The sequence below is a fragment of the Chaetura pelagica genome, unplaced genomic scaffold (assembly GCF_000747805.2).
Source record: "Chaetura pelagica isolate M959 unplaced genomic scaffold, ChaPel_1.0 scaffold90, whole genome shotgun sequence".
Lineage (NCBI taxonomy): Eukaryota > Metazoa > Chordata > Aves > Apodiformes > Apodidae > Chaetura > Chaetura pelagica.
In genome coordinates, this window is record NW_009953496.1 from 19,052,223 (window position 1) to 19,076,197 (window position 23,975).

A 23,975-nucleotide genomic window follows, 5' to 3' on the forward strand; every position below is an offset into this window, starting at 1 on the left:
GGTAAGAGCTCTAGCCTTGGAGAAAGGTAAGAGAATCAGCATGCCCAAGAACTGAAGCGATGTGCAGTGCAGTCACTCTGTTTTAATGCCAATTCCTTTAATAATTGAAAATAAATCCACATAGGCAGCTTAATAGCAGAGAGCCAAGGGTCCAGTTTTTCCAAGAATTTTGCATTACTGACAATTTGGTCATCTCTCAGATGTTGCCATCTTAGCTAAGAAGGAATATTGTCTGCTTTGTTTTCAGAAACTAAAAGTGTAAGTTATGGTGGCAGGATGGAAATGTAAGAGTTTATAGCTGAGGCATCTGAATGTGCTTAGGCATGAAGATTGCTTTGGGTAAGGTAACAAATGTCATATTTTTTGGTAGCAATTTGATAGGACATGTGAAGTCATGGGCACAGCCCTTTTAATTACACTGTATACTTCTTTCAATTTCTGGTATGTTCCCTGTGAGTCGATATTTTAAGCTCAGCATTAGGATACATAAATTAATTGTTATTATCACAGGCAATCAGCACCCTTGGTTTATGATTGATTTGGATTGTATGTTAGTATTTTTGCAGTATTCATAGAATCATAGAATGGTTTGGGTTGGATGGGACCTTAAAAATCATCTAGTTCCAACCCCCCTGAATGGGCAGGGACACCTCCCACTAGATCAGGTTGCTTAAGGCCCCATCCAACCTGGTCTTGCAGACCTCCAAGAAGGGGGCATCCACAACCTCCCTGGGCAACCTGTTCCAGCATCTCACCAGCTTTGCAGGAAAGAACTTTTTCCTTATGTCCAACCTGAATCTCCTCTCTATTCAAGAAAGACACTTAGTTACAGTGTTCATTGAGCTATATAAATACTTCCAGAATTATGGATTTATTTAAGATTTTTGATGATTGTTATCTTTAAAGATTATTGTTCCAGCAATCGCTACTAGACTTAGTAGCTCATATTTACTGTTTTAACACAGAATTTAGGTAAGTTTTTTTTCTTACTGAACAGTCAGAATGAAAAAAGGTCATAGTATTTTTGATGTGTGAAATTCCTTTCAATGAGGGGGTCATTAAATGATATAATTTATAACACAGATGCAACAGAGATGAAGTTGTTTCTGTCTTAATATTTTACCTATGTAGAATTGAAAGCACAGAAAAATTCATAGTGGTCCATCCACCTCAAAATTCTACCCCAAGTAGTGGTTATCATTACATGCTTAAATATCTTCTAATATACGATTCAAGTACAGCACATATGCAGAACACTTTTTACTACTCTTTAGTCAGCATTCTGCAACCTTGTCATGGAATTTTCCAGCACTGACTAAAATTCTCTCAGAAATGCAAAGAGGGCAATCATAGAAATAATTAAAAGGCAGATAATATTAACAGATTCTTTTAAATTAAAAAATATATATATTAACAATTTGTGATTTGCATATTAATGTTATTCCCCAATAGTTTTATATGTATATTAATTGCTTATTCCCTGTACTAATAAAACCCTAATCGCTTCTTCTTCATGGGAATTTATTTAACATCTGATACTGCTTAGAATTGTTGGAAAAAATTTCATTCATCTCTGGTCAATTATTTTGGGACACATGGCCAGGAAGTGATACAATACTACGTCTAAATAGTTTAGATGCAAATAACAGCAATTAAGAGAATGGTTTAGTTTGATTTGCCATTTAGCTTTTAGAGCTATTGGAAACATAGGAGCTGCTTTTAGTTCAAAATAAAATTGTTTTCTCTCCTGTGAGGAAAAAAATCTCTGTTCTTTGCAAGGTCATTTTGCTACATACATTTGGAGAGAGAGCCCTGCACTAGAGATGGAGCATATGTGGAATTCAGGAATTGTGATTACCAGCTCTAGTCCTTGTTTGCTCAGTGATCTTGGATGATTTTTCTATATTTTGTGGTATGGCTTGCCTACTGGTAGAATGAGACAGGAATTCCCTGGGGTGTTTGAGATGTAATTAATTGCCTGAGCAGTAACAGAAAAGTGCTACAAATGTGTTGAGCAGAAGACCCAGTAGAAAACAGACAATTAACTTTAAAATGAGAACACTGAAAATTAGAATTATTTTCTTTGGATAATTCAATTTGTGCTGTCTTTCTAGTAAGCCTCCAAACCCCTCCTTCCATGAAAAAATGGGTGGAGACAAAGCACTAAGCAGCAGTTGGAAACTTAGCCCTACACAAGCTAATTACTAAAGCTCAGATCATATTGAAAAAGCCAGGATTTCACCCCATAAAGCCACACAGAAAAGACAGTTGCACTTTTCCTGTGTCATAACTGCACACGTCTATATTAATGCAGACAAAAAATCAAGAACGTGTTTTGTATTTGTATTTTTTAAATTTTGTTTAATTTTTCACTCTTCTGCTCTTTTTGCTTACCTGCAAAGCCTGCAACATAGGCATTTCTGACTTAGTATCTGTGCAATTTATGATTTTGTGGGAAGTATAGCTGAAGTGTCTGTCTTTCAAACCACAAATAGCACCTTTCTTACTTGAAAACTGGCATCTTACCAGAGGACAAAAACTGCTTTTGGAACATAGGCTCAAACCCACTATACTAAATATACAGTGTTATACCAGTATATATGGCTTAAACCCAATAAATGGTAAGACAACTTTGCGACTCAATAGTCTGTTTTCTGAACTCAGCTGTAACTGCTTTTTTTTAAATTTAAGTCAAACTACCTTCCCTCTGCTTGACAGTACCTTCCCTTCAGGAGGGCTAACAAATTAGACTGCACAGGTACTCCAAATGTGCTTTTGTATTGTGAGCTGCCCTGTCTTAAACTGGTAGTGGAGAATTGCAGAAAACAGGCAGCTCCTTTGCACTGGAGCGGATGAGGAGTTCTTGTGTGCTCCAGTCTGCCAGCTCTCCCTGTGGCTTAAGTAATGTCAGCAAGAGGAGTACTAATGAGTACCAAAGAAAATAATTTCTTACAAGGCTTCAGCCACTTTTGCAGTGAACATCTGCCTCAGACAGCATCAGGGTACACAGGTAACAAAGGGACTAGACAGAAGATGATCAGTGTAAGTGTGCATGTAACAGTGTGGAGGGAGTTTTATTTTCCTATTTTCAGTAAAAGATTACTTCTACTGCTGTACAGTTATACAACATGAAAGGTGCAGTGATAAACTATGTCATGTCTGGAATTATGCAGATGGTCAACACTAGATCAGTATGACAGGACTTTTTTCTTAGATTCTCCAACTCTCCATTTCCCACAGTGAAAGGCAGTGAAATTACCATGTGAAATACTACATAAGAAAGTTTTGCATGATTTATTTATTTATTCTTATTCTGTCATATAAAATGATTTATAATTCAGGAGTAATAGAGAAAGCACAACAAGTCACTATAAATTAAAAGCATTCTCTTTTCTCATGCTATATGAGGATTTTTTTCAGCACTGTAGCACAATAACTGAAGTACAAATGTTTTACGATGTACTGTCAGTTAAAAGAATATGACAGGTTTAAATATGGAACTTTCTGAAGAATTATAACCTAATTAAAGCACTGATTTGACAAAACAGCAATAACTTTAGTATCATTCCCACAGTAGCTGTCATAGCTATATTCAAAATGTGCTCCTGTTCCTGCAGACTTTCAATATCATGTCCTTATGAAAATCATAAATCACTTCTGAGGGAGTGAATAGCATTTGGAGACAGCTAAGGTGATTTCTCTAGTAAAAGAACTTAAAAAAATTGCAGAAAACCAAGGAAATGCTTTAAACAGTTCATTCTGTCCCACCGAGTAGGAACTGGTTCTCTGATTGCCTAGTAAGTATGGGAATGATTGAAACAGAAGATTCAAGGAGGGCAATTTATTTGGCCTGTCTTCTGCTCATATACAGTAGAAGTCCTCAGTGACTCCTGTTTCTAGTGGAAGAAAAACAGAGAGCAGTACAGGAAGACTCAGGAGCACTTCTGAGTTCCCAGAGCTGGGTGTACACTTACTTCCTGCTCAGGGAGAGACCAGATGCCTCTATGCCCCCCAAATAAAGGTGGTCATGCAGGCCCATAGCACTCTCCAGTATCTTCTAGGACAGAGTAACGCCACATGTGGCAAGGTCATTAGCCTGGGCAGCTGGGGAGGCATCAGAATTGAGGTGCTGTATCAATATTAGCACAGAGTGCACACAAATAGGAATGATCTGCAGAGTGAAACAGGTGATGCTGAGGACTTGATACTCACACTATATTCCTTGTAGAGATTTTTTTCATTTCAGACTTACCCTAATTTGTGCCTCTCAAACAGCTGGAGTGCATCTTCTGGTTTAGTTCCAAACAAAAAAACACATATTTTGAGCCTACTGGGTGATGTGAAGAGTGATAAATGAAGACCACTAGGAAATCTGCTTCAGAACACTCCTGCTCCTATGCTAATGTAGAAGCACCCAGCATGCACTAAGTGGCCTGCTAGATGCTCTGTTGAGGCACAGCAGAAAACTCCATTGTACTGGAACAATCTGTGTCCTGTTGCCTATGAGATGCCCCATCAATGCTAAGATTCTCCAAGACCTAGAAAACAAAGCAAGTTTGCTTTGAATTTTATTTCTAATATGATTATCAAATGCATATGCTCAGATGATATAGATCAACAATCAGTGCACATTAGTAAGGCTTTAATAATTAGTGTTAGTAATGATCTTGCCTGAAATCACAAGCTAAGTGAAGTCAAACACTGTAATAAGGAGAATCAGACCTATGTCTCTTGTATCTGTGTATCAGTCACTACCTTTTTGGAGCTCTTGATTTCTCACATTTGAAGACTCAACTGGGGTGAGACTAGAAAAAAATAGGATAAAAAACCCTTAGCACCCTGAGCATAATGAATATTAGGACCAATGACCTACAATACCAAAGTTATTATTAAAAATGAGGAAGAAACTTGGACTTGACAGCTGAACAAACCTCTTATCTTCACCCGGAGAGCAATTGCTAAGAAGTGCTTTTTCAAAATTAACAAATACTTTGCTGTATACATTGCAGCATGGCTTTGACTGATTAATCAATACCTGGTTTATTTCACACTAGGATGGTAGTTGGTTGAGTTTCTCCATGCAATGAGCATGCCTCTGTCTCATTATTAAGAATGAGAATTTATGTGTCCTAAGGTAGCAACTCCTCAATCACCCTATTTATCTGAATTCCTGAAGTTTGAACCTTCGATATACTCTTTCCTTACAGAGCTTATAGACTTTAACCCTCTCCTTTCACTCTACCTAAGGTTTCTGCATTTTCGGTAGTAGCAAGCAGAAGTCCAGGTGTACTGGGCTCTCAGATACTGCAGCTGATGATCTGGCATAATAACATAAATGGCCATTGTTTTTAGGTAATACACAAGGCAGTATATGCACCAGGCTGTGAACTACAGTATCCAACAATAGGGCACACTCTTACTTTTTCATCATCACTATGACACTTTCAGCCTATGGAAGCAGAATCCTCTTCAGTCTTCTGAAGCAAGAATTGGCAGAGCAAGAGACCCCAGCCTTTGGAATAACAGAGACAGAAACAGTAACGACGAAAAAAACCTTGAGTGCTCTCATGAGTTCAACACAGAAAAAAGATTCAGATGAAACAATTGTGAGGCAGGTCAGATGCAACTAATACAGCCTTTAAGGTAACGGATGAGCCTTGCTAGCAATTTATTCTGTTATCTTTCTAGAGTAGCCTAGCACAACACAATGCTTGGACGGAGAATGTCAGTTCCTCCAGAACACAGGGAAAAGGAGGAAGAATGTGAATGGTTTGCAAACATCTTTTCCTTTACAGTGGTCCTTGCAGTGAAGGTGCTCATTTGGACATGCCATTAAATATGAGCAGGAAAGGCCCTTAGTTACAAAATTTTAGTTATACATTTTACCCTAATTGATTTATAAAATTAATAACTAAATTCATGTTTTCACCAGATAACTCCTCAAATGACAACATTGCCAGAAGGAAAACATGGAATTACTGAAGTATAATGAGAACAATATGATTCAACTTTTTGTTAATAAACTAATCCAATTTCATGCTTTCTGTTTTAAAACATAAGCATCACCATTGAGTTAAAGTGACTCTGTTACCTTAGTTTAGACTCCTAGATTTAAATTTATGTCTGCAGATACCATGATCTTCAGTGACATAAATATCATAAAGGCTTACTGAGTGCGATCAGAGGTGAGGATGCTTTACATTTTTGAAAATTGTATAGTACTTTAGGTGACTGGCCTTTAAAAGTGCCTGCTAAAGGTATTTCGTCACTCACATGGGGAAGTCTGTAAGGGCTACACTCACAGGAGGATTTTCAGCCATATGTCCCAAAATTTATGTTCCTAAGCCCAAAATAGTGATCTTCAAAATTCTCTAGCAGAAGCTGCATAATCCCTATCCTATTACAAACTTGTAGGAATCTCATAATTCCCTAGTAAAGTATGTCCAGGTGCCCAGAGGCTGCTGCAAGGAGTGCTTTGAAGTGTCTCTACTTTGATCCTTCTGAGACACTGGATGGCAAGCATGTTTAAGTGTCTAACTGCATGAGATGGTTCTGTGCTATGAAATTTTATTCATTCACATCCTCAAGTCATGGGAAATAACAGATTTTACATATACCCCTCTCAGCTGACTCTGCTATTGTCTTGGGAGTTTCCTTGGTTGGAATTGTAGGGGACTGAATTCAAATAGGAAGAAAAGTCATAGCAGGCAGCTAAAATGGGAGTGCTATGGTACTGTGTAATACTTAGCAAGCTACAGAGAACTCTATATTATACTTAAAAGTGTAAGCAGCATTGTTATTTGAGTGAATCTACTTAATGAAAAAGAATAAAAGAAAAACTTATTGCGATTGAGAACTGTCCTCCCTAAGTTGTAAGCAAGAGGAGGTATGTAACAACATAAAGAAATGCCAACCTAGACAATTTTTGGTAATTCAGGTACTGTCATTGGAAGGGATAAAGGTGAAAAGACAAATAGTTAGATAAAAAGCCTAAGAGACAACAACATGAAGACACCAGCTGTGTTCACATGTACCATTTGTCAGTGTGATCTTATTCAGTTTGAGGGAATTCCGAATTACAGAGGTGTGCCAGAAAGGACTGTAAAGGAGGAATATGGTCTTGTTGTGGGTGGAAGGTAAATCAAGATGTGAAACTGAACTGGGGTGAAAGAAAGACTGTGTTGATTTCTGTAGGATTGTGAAATATGAAAGGACAAATGATTTTATACAGTGGGAAGGATCCAGAAGATGCACGACTAACTGCAAAACATCGTGTAAAAGTAGAGAACTGGTAACAGTTCTCTGGGAGCAGATATTAGGGTAAAGTTATATGAGGATGAGAAGAGGTGGCACCAGACTGCTTAATGCATGAGTGGGGGAACCGAAAGTCAGATCCAGACAGAACGTAAGTATTTGTACCAAAAATACAGAAAACGAGGAAGTCAAGCATATATTCTACAGTCCCGTATACTCAGATTACCAAGTGAGGTAAATGGCAGTGACTTTGGAATGAAGAAAAGGCACAAGCAGGTTTCCAGAGCACAAAACTAGTCAATTTACTCATCTGCTAAGATAAGCAAATCAACAGGAGCACAAACGCTCACACAGAAAAGTGTCTGATTTCAGAAAAAAAATGGAATAATATTCCAAATTGTGATTTTTTCTAAGATTATTCCAGGCTACTGATAAAACTATTTAAGAACTTTGTCTTCAAATTCTAACTCAGAATATATTTAAAGCAAAACCCCCACCCAAGTTTATATTATACAACCATCTATTTTAAGACACGTCTAGCAAAACAAACCCATGTGTGTTGAGTTTGTTTCAGCTGCAGAATGGAAAAAAAAAAAGTAGCTTCATGCAGAGTGTGAGTTTAGTGACATTCTCACTCTTTGAACACTTTGTAAGCCTTAGCTAATTAGTTAATTCAAAACCCCTGCTGGGAAAACAACTAATATACTTCTAGTTTTACAAATGAGGGATTGGAGGAAGAGTGACATTACTTTAAATGTCTTATCCAAACACACAGAGATTCTGTGTGGGGGAGTCTAATCCAAAGCTAAGCAGTCGGTAATTCTTACTGCTGAGCTCAGACTGTGCTTCTCTGTATTGCCCAAAATCTTGCCAATGCATTTGGGAGGTGGAGCGGGGATCTGCAGAGGGGAGGAAAGGTCTTTCACTGCAGGCATTAAAAAAGTACATACAAAAGGAAACAAAACAACAGGTAACTTAACCACACACATTCATACAGAGAAGTTGTTATTATTACTTGTTTAGCACTGAAAATGTGCTTGACTGCACACTGTATTATCCAAATGTAGTCTGAGTACTGATTATAGAAAAAATAGTTATTTCTGACTACAAATGCAATCATTTTGATGTCTCAGCAATGTCTCATGATTTCTGTCAAAATACAAAGGGAACTGCAAGTTTGATTTACAGTGACTTTTGCTTTACAACTGCATGAATAAAAAAATATCTATGTCAAGCAGCAATCCTTATATATAACCCCTTGAAGTAACTTCTATTTGCAGCATCATTTCCAGCAGCTCTCATTTTCACAATGCTTTGGTAGTCACCATGTAAACTCAGGATGTTTACTAGTAGTAGTAAATCAAGCATGACATCACTGACGAATACACTAGGGTCAGTCTTTAAGCTGACAACAGTCAGCTTTGCTCTATTATTTCTGTGAAAATGTCAGGATGATATTTGCTGTGCTGTGCCATCTGATGGCAAAATGTACTGAAAAGAAAGACTACATTATAATTAGTTATTGAAACACATCCATAACATCAAACAACAGACCTAGAAAAGGGGCTGTGGACTTTAGAGCAATGCCTTATTTTCCTTTCATGCCCTCTCTTCCTCTGGAACTAATCCAGCTCACATGGCGACTGGGGTAGGGAGGTGGAAAGAGTACAGCACTCCCTCAACTCGCACTGTCTCATGTGGCACAGAATACTCTGTTACCTCTTGGTGAAGTGGAGGTTTCTATGGTGGAACAGCAATCTTTCCTTCTACTTCAATTAAGTCTATATTTCAAAATCTCACAGAACTTGCTGGTTGAAGTAATGCATGTGACAGTAGCAGATGCACAGTATTGTTGGCACATCAATCAAACTGAAACTTAACACTGTGAAATGTATTCAGGCACTAATCAGAAACTTCAGTGTTGCTGTTAAAGCTGATCTGTGGCTGTGATTAATTTGCTTTATAATTTTGATCAAAATCGATATGTTGAATTTTCTGGTCCTACTTCAATAAGCCAAGCCTCACCCTGAAGTTACACAAATCCATTTTATTTGGTCTTTGTGAAGGCAGAGAAAGGAAGAAAAACACATGGAAGTAATTTTGGTGTTGTCAGTGACAGATACTTTCTTTTGATTTCACACTTTTGCTGAAGATAGAATAGACCTTACCGTAGCTGTCATAAGCCTCTTCGCTTGTTCCGTGACCGTAGTCATAATATTCAGGCACACTGTAACAGATTCAGATAGTCATGTCACTATTATTGTAGGCAATCAACTCAAAACAAAAACAGAGCACAGAAAATGAGATGAATTTAAACACTTTCATGTGGTAGCACAGTCCAGCTAGGATCAGAGGTAGTATCAGTGACCATAACAGCTATTATATAGCACGTCATGTTTCTTACCTACTGAGCATAAAATATAATTGGTCCTAAGTATGAAAGCCCAGGCAATTGACACTGACTGAAATACTATTTGCAAAAATAAGGTCTGAAACAAGACCATCCAATTAATTATTCACAATTGTTAAACTGCCAAAAGTCTCATTTATCTGTAATTCCAAACATTTACGTGTCATCAAACTCAGCATAGTTTTGTTTTCCCCAAAGCTGATTCTATTGTATTTTGCAGAACCTGTAAACTACTTATCTTTACCAAAAACACTGACAGGTTTTCACTTTTGCTCCTGAAGAAGAAAGTATGTTTGCACTGCTTGTAGAGAGATAACAGATTATCTACAACCTTTGTCCTTATGCAGTTATTGGACACCCATGGAAAGCTTTAGACAGCACCAATAAAATGCACATTGAAAATAGCAACGTTCAAGGAAGGGAAAATCAAGCTTAGACTCTCAAAACCGCTTCTTAACTGCTTTTTATTAATTAACAAAAATTATGTATGGTCATATTAACACGTTATCCAAAGATTGCAGATCTTAGTTACACCCTGACAATCATCAATCTCCAGCTATTATCAAAATGGACATCCAGAAAATTTCACCTCTCAGATGAAGTGGAAATGGAATTATTTAGTTTTGCTTGACTGCTAGTATTAGTTACAGTTTGTACTGTGCATTTGGTACCTGGCAGCAAATTAAGGATCAGACTACTGCTGTTATCAGGTACCAAGCAGACATAAAAGGAATCAGCCTCTGTCCAGGAAAACTTACGAACTCCATGAATTCTATGATATTGTATTTCTTCCATCTTCAGTGAACTAAACATCTTCCCTAACAAATTCTGTTGTTGTCATCCCTTTTGGTTCTTTTTCTTTGGACACTGCGAGATGGCAGAATTTTGCAAAATGAAGAGAAGCAGGCAATCAGCTCAATATTGCACTATTTATAACATTATTGCTCAGGCAATTTTCCATATTGGGTAATAATTTAAAAAGTTTTAGTTTACAGTTAAAGGAGAGGCTTTGTTGACAATGGAGTGTAAGTAAAAACATTTCACAAATTTAACAGAGATAAAGAAGCAATCTGTAACAATTCTTTTCATAACCTAATTTTGACTTCTTTGTTCACAAATTGACTGTAATCAGATTTTTAATTTCTCAAACTTCATAGCTATTCATAATTATTCCTGGAATAATTTCTGAGAATAATTCATGCACTGTATCTCACTTGAGAGCACCAATTCTCTGTATCTGATAACTGACAGTCAAGCTGTTTTGATTTGGGACACATCATCCCCTCACTGGCTAGGAACAGCTCTCATAAATAGTTTTCAGCTTCAGATATCTGTGGTGTCTTTTTGAACTGAAAATACAACTATAATCGTGTGTTCATTAACTTAGTAAATTAGCCAGAAGTCATTAATGTGTGTGGATAGTACACTGATGTCAATATCTCCGACAGATGAAATTCATTTGCTAAAGCAGTTGCAAGAAGTGGACATATGAAGGAGATGAATGAAAATGAAGTTAACACTTTTAAATATACTTCCCAATGCCATCTGAGCTCTACAGGGCACAGTCACTGTAGAGCATTACCTTCCAGAATAATGGCAGCCATCCAGATGATTGAAAATGAATCATCTACATATACCCACCCTTCTATTGAAGTAATTCAAGAAACAAACAGGATGAATACATCTTTGATTTGTTGAACATCCTAAGCATTCTCTAGTATTTTGCAATGCTTCTAGTATCCAGTTAAACACAATTACAGGATTATGTAAGGTCAACTACAGCACTGGCAGTGTAATGGTTAAATCACGTATCTAACTGTATCTACACAGCTCACAGTTTAGACATAGGAAATGATTTGAAATGTTCAGAACAGACAGATGACATACCATCCAGATCTGGCAGCCAGCAGTATGAAAAATCTTGTGTACTACAATTTAAGCCTCATCATTTTGGCACACTCTCTGCTTTCGTGGGTAGTGGAGGGTGTTGGACTAGTAAGTTGAGTTACATGAGAAGAAAGCACAGAACTCTCATCTTCTGTCAGGGGATAAGATGCTAATATTTCTTCCTGATATACTTTACAAAACAAAGCAGCTGCATCCAAAGGTCAGCTTTAGAAGGAGGGCATTTGGGATCCAATCCAAAGGTCAGTAAGTTACTAACAGCAGTCCTGCTTTCAGTGGTCACTGAGTAGGGCCTAGAGCTATTACCATCAATAAAACATCCAGCAAAATGCAAGACTTGCAAGAGTGGGTAAATATTCATTGCAATGTTATTGTTGTTGTATGCTTTTATTAGAGAAGAAAACACACAATCACACAGACAATATGGATGTGAGATAAAAATCCTGCAGAGTGAATATTTGGGACTGAAATACATTATAAACAGAATACAAAGTTGATGCATAAACCGTTAAAATAAGAAACAAGCTGCACTGCAACTGCAGAAAGAAAGTGATTTGTTATATACTGTATATTTGATGTCTGTGAGCACAATACTTAAAACATTTCTGAAAGTGCGTAATTCATAGCACAACACATGATCGTGATCTAAGTCCTCCAACTTAATTTCTCTGAAAAATATAAATTATTCACAGATCTCAGCCAAAATGGTATTTCAAATTCCTCACTAAGTCATACTAGATAGTATTTTGAACAATAACTGAATGAATTAAATTTATTTCTTAGCATGAAACATCTAGCTTAAACTCACATTTGGTGAGCCAGACTGCTTAGTCTGTTCTAGTTCAAACCATTCTGAATATTCATGACAATCTATTACATGCAGTTATTTGCTAACATTTTCCTCTACTTTTTATTAAAGTGAACAATGAATGATGTTAATAACAAAATGGGTGATACAATACGGCTTCACATACTGATGGCCTTTTTTAAAATTATTGAACTACAGAGATGTTTTGTTTGTTCACATTATGCCCCACTGTGGAAGGAAACAATCACCAAATGAAATCAGGATAAATAAAATTTGTTAACATAATTTTAAAGTTCTCAGCCTGTTCCTGGAAAATACAGTGATCTTGAGCTTTAGAAACCTAAGGCTCTCCTGGCAGTGCTAACTGGAAACAAGACACCATTACCTGTCATTAGCATTCATTATTTTCAAGCAACATGAAGTGTAACTTACTTAAGTACATGCACCCGTCAGAAAGCTGGTTGTGACACATTTTAGAAAGCGGATAATGTTAACTCATTAATAACTTCTCAGCTTCTACTCCTAGAGTTTTCAAAGCTTTGCACTTTAACACTGGACTGCTGAAACAAAGAAGTCTTGATGTGCTGTGACTTAAGACTTTAGTAGCCTTCTACATGTACCATTTGAGGAAGAATTGATAAACATGGGACTATGAATCTTACAAGCAGTTTAATTATTTTTAGATATCAAAGAGCTTGGTATCTGAGGACTCCTGATGTAATTTTTCTCTATCTAGATGGAACTTCTGCAACAAATATGTATTATTCTGTCCTCATTCCTAATCTGTGGGAAAGAAGATTAATAATACATTTACTTTTTTTCTTCATAATCACAACCTGGTCATTCTTATTTTTAACTTAACTGTTGTTTTCATTTATTGCTTCTGAACCTGTTACTTCTAAAAATTTGGGATCAAAGTTTCCATAAACTTGTGACGTCTTCTTTTAATGCAAATAAAAGGCAGAATAGTTTAAAAAAAAGAACACAAAAAATGTTCCATATTTGAGAGATAAGGGCCCCTTGAGGTGCCTTTCAACTTGAATTATCTGGTGCTCCTCTGATATCAGAAGGCCTCAGATCCAGAGACTCTCTATCTGAACAGCAACCTTAAAAGCCAACAGAGGTTTTTAACCTCTCATTAACTGGGGTTTCTTCAAAATTACATTAGCCAAGCAAAACAGGATTCCAGTTTGGCTGTGTCACCACCCAGGGGAAACTACACAGCTTGTTATCCAAGAGGTTGTGGAGAATGGTGCTTTAAGGTTTAAGCAGAGAACTGCAAGCAAAAGACTTAAGATTGAAGCCACAAAACCCTGACTCTTGAGTCAACAAAGCACCTGGGGGATGGGTGATGTTCACCACTCAGAGATCAATGGCATTAGGTGTAGGAAACCTTGACATCAATGAATAGACTGCATTAGCCTTTGACCAATCTCCTCCTGCACCTGCAGGAAGCTGCTGGCAAAAGCCCCCAGGTTTGCAAAATTAACATCTGGTTCCCTGGCTCTTACAGCTTCTGTAATATAAGGCAGCAGAACTTCTTGTTGCCTCATGGTTTTTATTGTGCTGTTTTGTTGGGTTTGTTTGTGCTTGTGGTCTGTTTTTGTTTGGTCTGGGGTTTTGATTTTTGCTTGTTTTGTGTATGTTTCTTTTGTGTATGTCTTGTTGAGAGACATATCTAACTTTTTATTCTCTGATTGTGGAGCACAAAATGTGGTTGCAGACATACAATGGGTCCACTAAAGCCAAAGCTGGAAGGTACAAGAAAGGGTTCATCTGCTTAAAACTCTGCTAACAAATGAATTCATACAGGTGAACTATGTTCTGTAGTCTACATGGAAAGATCCTAAGAAACTGAAAGCCTTTGATGAAGACTTGTTGAGCTAGATTTAACAGATTTTCTTTCCCATAAAGATATTATTGTATATTTTTCCTTAACAGTTGTACTTTTAAAGTGGAAGAGTGTGCTCTAGATTATTGTAGGAAAATTTTATTAGAAAATATTTAGGAATCACAGAATATTAAGGGTTGGAAGGGACTTCAGAAGATCATTGAGTCCAACCTCCCTACAAGAGAAGGACAAAACACACACACACAAAACCAACAACAAAACCAAAACCAACCAACCAACAACCCAAACACAAGCGAAAAACCACACACAAACACATCAACTAGGGCAGATCACTCAGAAAGGCATGCAGACAGGTCTTGAAAGTCTCCAGAGAAGGAGACTCCACAACCTCTCTAGGCAGCCTGTTCCAGTGCTTTGTAACCCTCACAGTAAAGAAGTTCTTTCTCATGTTGAGGTGGAACTTCTTGTGCTTGAGTTTGAATCCATTGTCCCTCATTCTATCACAGGACACAAGTGAAAAGAGCTTGTCCCTGCCTTCTTGATGCCCAACCCTCATGTATTTATAGACATTAATTAGATCCCCCTCAGTCTTCTACTCTCTAGACTGAAAAGCTCTCCCTCCTCCCCCCCCCTAGCCAGGTCTCTCAGCCTTTCCTCGTAAGGCAGATGTTCTAGTCTCTTAATCATCCTCATAGCCCTCCGTTGGACTCTCTCCAATAGATCCCTGTCCCTCTGGAACTGGGGAGCCCAGAACTGGACACAATGCTCCAAGTGAGATCTCACCAGGGCCGAGTAGAGGGGGAGGAGAAGAACCTCCCTCGGTCTGCTGGAGACACTCCTCTTAATGCACCCCAAGACACCATTGGCCACAAGGGCACACTGTTGTCCCATGGATAACTTGTTGTCTACCAGGACTCCAAGGTCCTTATCCACGGAGCTACTCTCTAGCAGATCACCTCCTAGCCTGTACTGGTGCATTTTGTTGTTCCTTCCCAGGTGTAGGACTCTGCACTTGCTCTTGTTGAATCTCATTAGGTTTCTCTTTGCCCAGCTCTCCAGCCTGTCCAAATCTCACTGAATGGCCATACAGCCTTCAAGTGAATAAGCAATCCTCCCAGCTTTGTGTCATCAGCAAACTTGCTGAGAAGACACTCTGGTCATTGATAAAGATGTTGAACAGAACTGGACCCAGCACTGACCCCTGAGGGACTCCACTACTACTAGTCTCCACTACTGGAGACTACATTCTCCAGCTAGACTCTGTACCATTGACCACAACTCTTTGGGCTCTATTGTATTGCCAGTTCTTAATCCATCTCGCTATCCATTATATCATGCCACATATTCTGAGCTTGCTCACAAGGATGTTATGGGTGACTGTGTCAAAAGCCTTGCTAAGGTCAAGGTAGACTATGTCCAGTGGTGTCCTTGCATCTATCCATTCAGTTACTACACTATAGAAGGCTAACAGATTAGTCAAGCATGATTTCCCCTTGGGAAATCCATACTGAACTACTCCTGATAACCTCCTCTTCCATGTGCCTAGAGATGACCTCCAAAATGAGCCGCTACATCATTTTCCCAGGAATGGAGGTGAGGCTGACTGGTCTGTAATTTCCTGGAAAGAGCTAGACAATTTAGAAAAGAGGCTTTTGATCAACCTTGGAGTTACAACTAACTCAGCAAGTTAGATTATAAATATTATTTTGTGAAATACTTGAATTTGTCCAAATTAGAGATTCAGCTGATGCCAGTGAAATTCCACAGTTTGGATTACTAATGAAACACATGAAAAACTTGCATATTGGCATTTGAAGAAGTAAAAGGAACTCTTGAGAGACTTCCCTCTTCATGTTGTGGCACTCAAAAATGTGAGAGTGAACCAATATTGTGTTTTAGGATTGTCACTCTTTGAAGAGCAATTTCTAGCCTTTGTCAGCTTGCAATTCCCCATCTATACTTCAGCACTCCTTATAGATACATCCCAGCCTGGGTTAGCTTCAGACAACAGGTTCTTAAGTCAAGTGAACACCTGGGATAATTCACAAGGAAGTGGCATTCAGAGTTTTTAGACAACTCTCATTCTTTCATTTTCACTTGCTCAGATGAATCCTTTGAGGTCTTGATCTTTCCCCACAAAGGGATTTCTACTCAGATATTCTCCTTTCCACTGTACTTTCCTCATACACAGAGAATTATCACCAATATTATGGAGTATACTATGAAATGTCTGCAGATACAGTATTTGCAAAGGGAATGATGCAGGATTTTAGGAATCCTATCCAGTTTCAGAGGACAAACTTTTCTTTACTTCAGAGCAGTGAAATTTGATTTGATTGTGCTCATTGAATCAAATAAATGAGAAGTGGCATTTGAAAACAGTTTCTGATGATGAATGGCCTAAGTGGATTGCTGTTAAGATAGATAAAATGTCATATTCTAGGCTTCCTGGCTTGATCGATTTCAACAAGTGGGAAATAAAATACAGGAAAATCTTTATTTATGAACAGGTGGATATAAGCACAGATCCAAAATAAAATATGACAAAGTATAAATATAATGTATACTGGTTAAAAAGTGGGAGTGCACAGTAAAGGAAATAATAATATTCGTTTTACAAAAAACCCCAGTGTAACCATTGTACCTTGGATTATATTTATGTCTATATCTTTTACTATCTGGTAGTATTTGGATAGCTAGAGAGAAGTGAGTAAACCTCTGATCTAAAAGATTTAAGCATGTGAAATCTGAGTAAATCAATGATTATTCATTGTTCTGAATAGCCATGATTTTTTTAACTAAGGATAAAAATGTTTTATTTTACTATAGATCTCTCCACAGTTAGTCTTCAGGAACTTACTACGGAATGAATAGTCAAAAATAGTGGGACTTGCTGGTTAAATAAAGATATCTGATAATTGCTTTAAGCAGTTATTAAACTTGTTTTACATTCAAGGAAGACCATTACGGAATCATGGAATTGTCAGAGTTGGAAGGGACCTCTAGAGATGATCTAGTCCAACTCCCCTGAAAAAGCACAATCTCCTAGAGCACATTACTCAGGACTGCATCCAGGAGGGTCTTGAATATTTCCTGAGAAGGGGACCCCACAACCTCCCTGGGCAGCTCATTCCAGTGCTTTGTCAGCCTCACCATAGAGTTTTTCCTCATATTTAAATGGAACTTCCTATGTTCCAGCTTGTGCCCATTGCCTCTTATCCTGTCACTGGGAACTACTGAAAACAGTCTGGCCCCATCCTCCCTGCACCCATCCTTTAGGTACTTACAGGCATTAATAAGGTCTCCCCTCAGCCAAGGCATGAGCCCCTCTCTCCAGGTGACCCTATTCCAGGGTGCCCAGCCCTTCACAAAGAAAAGAGAACTCTCTCTGGGGCTTCCACTGGCTTCTCCGGGATCAGCTGTGTCACCGCACTGGGCGTCTCGTGGTGCCCGTCTGTCCCTCTCTGGATTCAGGGCTCTGAACCCACCTCCCTTTTGATCGGCTGAGGCAATGGAGGTCAGGCCTGCCCTTTCGGAGCGGTGCCTGCCACCGCTTAGGACTGACGGACCCATGTAACAGGGTAACAGGGATGGTGGTTAACGGGCAGGCTACCGAAGCACTGTTTTCACTGTGTGTATTGAATGAGTAGGGGCACAAGGCAGGACTCTGTATGTACTCTGCTGTAAAGCAGGCTGAACTCAGCTTCCATTCAGTCTGTCCACCCTATTGTGTCCATCCTCATCCCCCTCCTACACTCTCCCAGGTGAAGCAACAATGAGAGTAAAGCGTGGTCAACATGCACGGTGAGACAGTCAGACAAGAGTTTTTACCTTCTCTAAGGATTTCCCTATTGATTCCTTAATAAGCCATAAAAAGCAAATGGAAACTCTGCCCTTAACAGGAATAGAAATCTTGGAGCTCTGCATTAAGACACTGACTAAAATTTTTTCTCATCTCCTGCTTTATCCCTGCAGAGGGCAGTAATAATTCTTCCCTCTCTGAGCAAACACATTGTCTACAAGCTTTCATTAATATTTTTACTCTAAATCACACACTTGATGAGAGGTATAAGTACTCTGAAGTAGTGCTACTTATCTTTTTTGTTAGGTGTGTACATGGTCTGTCTTGCTCATGTGACTGGAGTATAGCAATAACCAAGATCTGAGATTAGGAGACAACTTTTCATATCTATGCATAACCAAACATTTTGCTTCTATTATTTCATTGTGTTGTGACATTTTGGCTCAGCAGGGAGTCATTTCTGTGAAGGCCAATAAGGTACAGAAATCCAAATTGCATATCTAATGGTCTATTTGTTCTTTAAATCTTCGAAATGAGTAGTGTGTTATTCCAAAAGTGACCTCTCTGGAGTCAGCAGACTACTTACAGCCTTCAGAGGCACTCAACATGTTTAAGTATGACTGTCTGTCCTGTCATGTATTATAAAAGTTTTAGTTGAATATTTTAAATAGATTAGGTATTCTAGAGGTAGCTCACATTCGTACAAAAGCCATAACGACTAAACTTAATAGCTGTTTAATTGGCAAAGTTATGTGACTTTCCAATTTTGTTTCTTAAGCTTTCTTTCTTAAATCAAACTATTACTGCCAGTTCTGGCTTGATTATAACACACTCCTCATCAACTTGATATCTTCGTCTTTTAGTTGCCCAGGATGTCAACATGCAAAGAAATTACAAGTTAATTCAGATGATAAAGCAATGTCATAGCAGAGAGATTTTCAACTAATTATTATTTTTACACTTGAGGCACTATCTCCTGTGACAATTCATTACTGTAGCAAAAGATGAGCTGAATTATTTTCAAGAAAAGTTGGAGTATATTTGACAACAAGAATATCTACCTATGCAATGATGTGATGGGTGCAGCTAGCAATGTATAATTACTTAAGTGTTGTTAAAGTATACTTGATAAGGTTCTCATTTAGGTGTAACACATCCTTTCAAATATACTTCACTTGTTATAAAAATACTTGAAGTGTTTTTTTATCCACTAAGTGCTACTCACTACAGGAGTTCTGGAGCTAAATGTAATCCTGACAGGCATTTTCATCAGCAAAACATTCAACAAAAAAGATGGTTAAACTAAAAGAAAGTTTAAAGTTCTCTGTTGTTTGGAGTGCAGAATTCTATTTATACATTGATTTTTTGCCCAGTGAGAATCACAGTAATTCAGTTAAAATCTGCCTTTTCCTGTTAACAGTCTTAACCTAGTCTTAGCAACCCACAAGAGCATTTAACGCGTAATTGGCTAAAGCACTCTTCTATCCCTCAGGTTAACTATAAAAAAGATGTCATTCCATGTTTAAAAAACATGGACCAACTGTGGAATAGGACATGACTGCATGTGGTCATGTGTATGTAGATTAAAAGCGATCATTTTTGTTGCCTTGTTTTAGTGTCACAAATCATACAATATGTGAATGTAATTTTCCTCATTTTCACACGGTACAGACATAAAATAAAATTTCCAAACTTGGTTGCCTTTATCAGTTCTGACAGTTGCTGAGAAAGCAACTGACTGCAAGGAGATAGTTTCAGCTTTACTTCATGCATGCAGTTCCCTTACACAGTTTACCTTGATGGTGAACGCCAACCAGTGGCAGGTATCCATCATGATTATAATTTTAAAAATTTGCCTAGTTTTGCCCCAAACATTGTAAAAGCCATAAATATTACATACCCTTGACAACTTTGCACTACGATAGGAAAAAAAATAAAAAATGCACAAATTCTGAATTACAGTAAATTATGTAATCACTTTATTTATTTATTTTTTTGAACCCAGCACTTAATTTGCAACAATTTTACAAGTATAGCTGTTTGCATTTTTGCTTCATCTGAATAATTCTGTATATAAACTCTGACTGCCATCATTATTACATTTAGAAAATTTTTTCAACTACTGTGAGATTTTGTAGAATTTTATGTGGAAAATAAAGCAGGAAATTTATAAGAAAAGCTATGAGAAAATAAGTGTTCCTCTTTGACAAATTAATATAAAACTAAAAATGCTTACCTTTGTGTTTGGGTGGCATAACTGTTATCATATGCCTCATAGCTTGGATCATCATATTCACCCCCATATCCATCATCGTATCCCTAAGGGAAAAGTAGAACAACAAAGCTTAGAATAGTGATAAATCGAAGAATGTTATCAAGCTGTAAAGGTAACCTGCATAAACATATAGATGCTATGTTTGCCACATATTATGTAAAACACACAGTTTACTGATGAGAATTGAGACTCATAGTGAAGAAAAACCTCTACCTTGTAAGGGTAAAAAAATCAGTTACTCAGTTAAGAACTCAGCTTATTCCTGAGAAACAGTGGTGTATTGTCCAAACCATAGTCCTTCAGCAGAATCCATGTAGACTACTGTGATAATGAAACCAATAATTTCCTAGCAATTTGTTATAGAAATGGTACCATAAATATGTATAGTTGAAATGAACAAATCACAAGAAAAATATATTGACTGGATGATATTATTAAGAATGTGATTGTGACAAGATAATAATATTCACTCTATTAAAAAAACCCACAAAAAACAATCTACAAAAAACAATCTTTGTACATGTTTGTGAAGGAAGCAATGGGTTATGATTTTTTAAATTAACTTACATTAAGCACCTTTTCCTTCACTGACCCTCCCATTCTTTTTAAAGACAGACTTTTCTGTGGCAAGTTAAGAAACATTTTAACACAGGTTACTCCCACCAAATGTAAGGGTCCCAACAGAAGGACTCAGACAATTGCTCAATTTGCACAAGTAACTTCAGAAGCTGGTTCACCTCATCTAATGTCTGAATCTTCTGCTGAGGGAGCCATGGGAAATTATGATCCACTCTAGCTGCTTCTGAACTAAAGAGTGCTCAGAAAACAGAGAATAAATAAATAAAGGGATAATACTGGAGATAGCTACGGAATATCTCTGGATGCTTTTCTTCATACAAGAGGACAACAGAGTAGGCAAGAAATGCTATAGAAAAACACTTTTTTTCCTCTATGAATTTTGGGGACCAATATTTTTTAGTTAAATAGAAACCAAACATTTTGTAGTCACAAGAACATTTTCCTGCTACGGGTCATGCGAAAGGAAACAGATGGCTTAAAAATTTTTGACTAAGTATTAATTACAGCAGATGGCAATTCTTATTTTTTCCATAGGCTATTGAAAGTTTAGTTAGATTGGGGCAAAAGGGACAATATAAGAGCAGTCCAATAAACAATTACTCTGGTAAGCTATCATAATGACACGAGGTATAATGTTAGTTTGATACTTCATTATTTCTTCTAATTAAACACCATGATGGTACTGAACTGGACCAGCTGTACTCCTGGTTAAATAAAACATTCAAAGGAGGAAGGATTCAGTTATGTTTCCTTAGGTCAAACATGGTAAATTTGCCTGTTCTTCTGGTCTTCTACCCAGCAATGATGGTGAGCGTGGATTCCAGTTGGAAGACTTCACCGCTGCAGGAAGGACAGGGTGCAGACTTCAGATGGTGATGCCACTTTCTCAGGCACCTGCATCAGTCTGCAGTAAGGGAAAGTGTTTCTGAACGGGGGGGGATAGTCCCATTTTGAGACTGGGGAATGGCCTCTCCCATAGTCTGAAGTCCATACAACTCTGATGTTGTGAGCCGATGCCAGGGGGGGCTGTCAGCTGTCAGGATGCTTTTTGCGACTTCCCCCCCATTTTGGAGGGGTTGTTAAATGAAGAGGAAGCCACAGGGAGACCCAGAATTATTTTAACAACTGAAGATCTGACTTGTCAATGGACCCTAACTCAGTGTGTGTCTTATAATTCTCTAGGGGAGAACCGAGCGTCCTGTGAGTGGACCACTTTAAACTTCTGGAAAATATCCAAAAGGCTGCCACAATTCAAATGTTTTATGAACATGATTTGGTGCCAAATCAGGATAGTCCTTTGGGTGTCCGAGTGAATCCAGATAGAATGAATGTTTTAATCAGGGGACTCCCTGAGTCACTTACAAATGTGGCCATCCAAATTAAAGATAAAATTAGAAAGGAAGGTGGCAGAGGGTACGCCTGGTCTGATCTAGCCAGGGAATTGACAGATTACAGCAGGAGTTATGGTCCACCTGAACCTGAATATTCTCCTAAGCCTCCTCCAGTCAGACAAGTCACTCATCCCTCATTTGCTGATGTGGCTGCTACGCCACCCCAGAACCCTCCTCCTCCTTAGCAGCAAAAGGAATCATGGGGTGACTGGACAGCCGTGAACAGAGGTAAACAGAACAGAAAGCCAAACAGCACACATAGAAGCCAACATCCAGAAAACACTTCATCTTGAGGCGACATGGGGCCATACGCTAAGCTTAAGGAGGAAGCCAAGCGTATAGGCATCCCACCTGAGATTTTGACTCAGAATTATTCCTGCAGTCTCCTAAAAACAGGGAAATGGCCTAGAAGGTCTAATTCAAGGTCTAATTCCAGGGAAAGATCCAACAACTCAGAAAATGAAATAGCCCTCCTTCTGCATTCATGAGGCTTAAGTTAGGGCGGCAACTTAGCAGGGGCAATGCATAACTTGTTGGCCATCCTTCCTGCCTCGTATCACATCTGTTGTTTTGCTTTCATTTGCCCTTGAGCAGCAGGCTTGTTTTTAGCCCGTTGGCTGGGAATAATCAGCAGAAAGCCTTTGCTGACTTAATAGGCATTTTGTTTAGACTTTGGTAGGGAAGAAGAACCATTTCCCACACCTCATCATATTCCATTGCAGGTGTGAGTGCATCAGTTTGACTTGGCTTTACTAGTATAAACTCACAGCAAAAGGTAGAGTTAAACACATACCCCTCAGACTACTATATTTAACATTGTATGGCTAAATATACAATCTTGCTTCTGGGAACAGGATGAGAGGAACAATGAACCACATCAGCCAGATGTTAGCCACATCAATTACTACTATGCCCTGGGTAGGATACAGCTACTGTGAAGATGAGGTTGATGCAAGTTCCTATATAAAATGAAACAGCTAGAGGAAAGCCATTTCAGCATGCTTACCCACCATATGAGAGAACAGGAAAGGTAACAATTACAAATTAGCTCTATCCATTTCTTGATGCCTGAGGTGGATCAACACCCAGCACCAGCAGGGCAGAGAACACTTGTTAATATTTGACACTTTCGTGGGCTCATGTTACAGATTTTAACAGTCTTCCTTAAGGCTCAAAAAGGTCAATACAGTGCAAATGGTTCAAGCAGAATGGCTGGAAAACAGACAGGGTAAAAAAATGCAACATATATTTACTAAAGAAAAAGTATTTTCTGGATAATGTGTTCTTCTTTGTGTAAATCTGTGTGAGAATTATCTTCTAACCCTACAGGTGATCTATTTATGTAAGGTACACAGTAACTAGTTCAGGTATTTTTTAATAAAAGATCTTTCCAAACCATAAGAAAAACACCTATTTACTTTGTGACAGGTAAAAAGAAAGCATTTTAATGACTAGGATTTGCTCTGGCCTTACAGTGATATATACATCCTGAACTGGAGATAAAGGAGCAGAAACAGCTATATGGAGCAGCAGTGGGGCTAAGAATGTTTATAAACAATTCTGGATGATTTTGAGGAGTTTGGGTATAGTTTAGAGTTAAAAATAGTAACACAAAATTAACGAAAATCTAAAAATACTGCTCAATTCATTAAAAGAATAATTTGCAAATGAGCATATTCCAAGTATTTACTACTCTTTC

The 23,975-nt window shown here is 38.1% G+C and overlaps 1 protein-coding gene across 1 annotated transcript in view; it reads right to left on the reverse strand.

The window, feature by feature from the left end:
- KHDRBS2 (KH domain containing, RNA binding, signal transduction associated 2) overlaps positions 1-23,975 on the reverse strand; it is a 261,364-nt gene that overhangs the window by 12,556 nt on the left and 224,833 nt on the right. Inside the window, exons 7-8 of the mRNA XM_009999274.1 lie at positions 20,268-20,350; positions 9,423-9,481 (exon numbers count right to left, since the gene is read on the reverse strand). Coding sequence (XP_009997576.1) covers positions 9,423-9,481; positions 20,268-20,350 — 142 coding nt within the window. The remainder of the gene's footprint in view (positions 1-9,422; positions 9,482-20,267; positions 20,351-23,975) is intronic.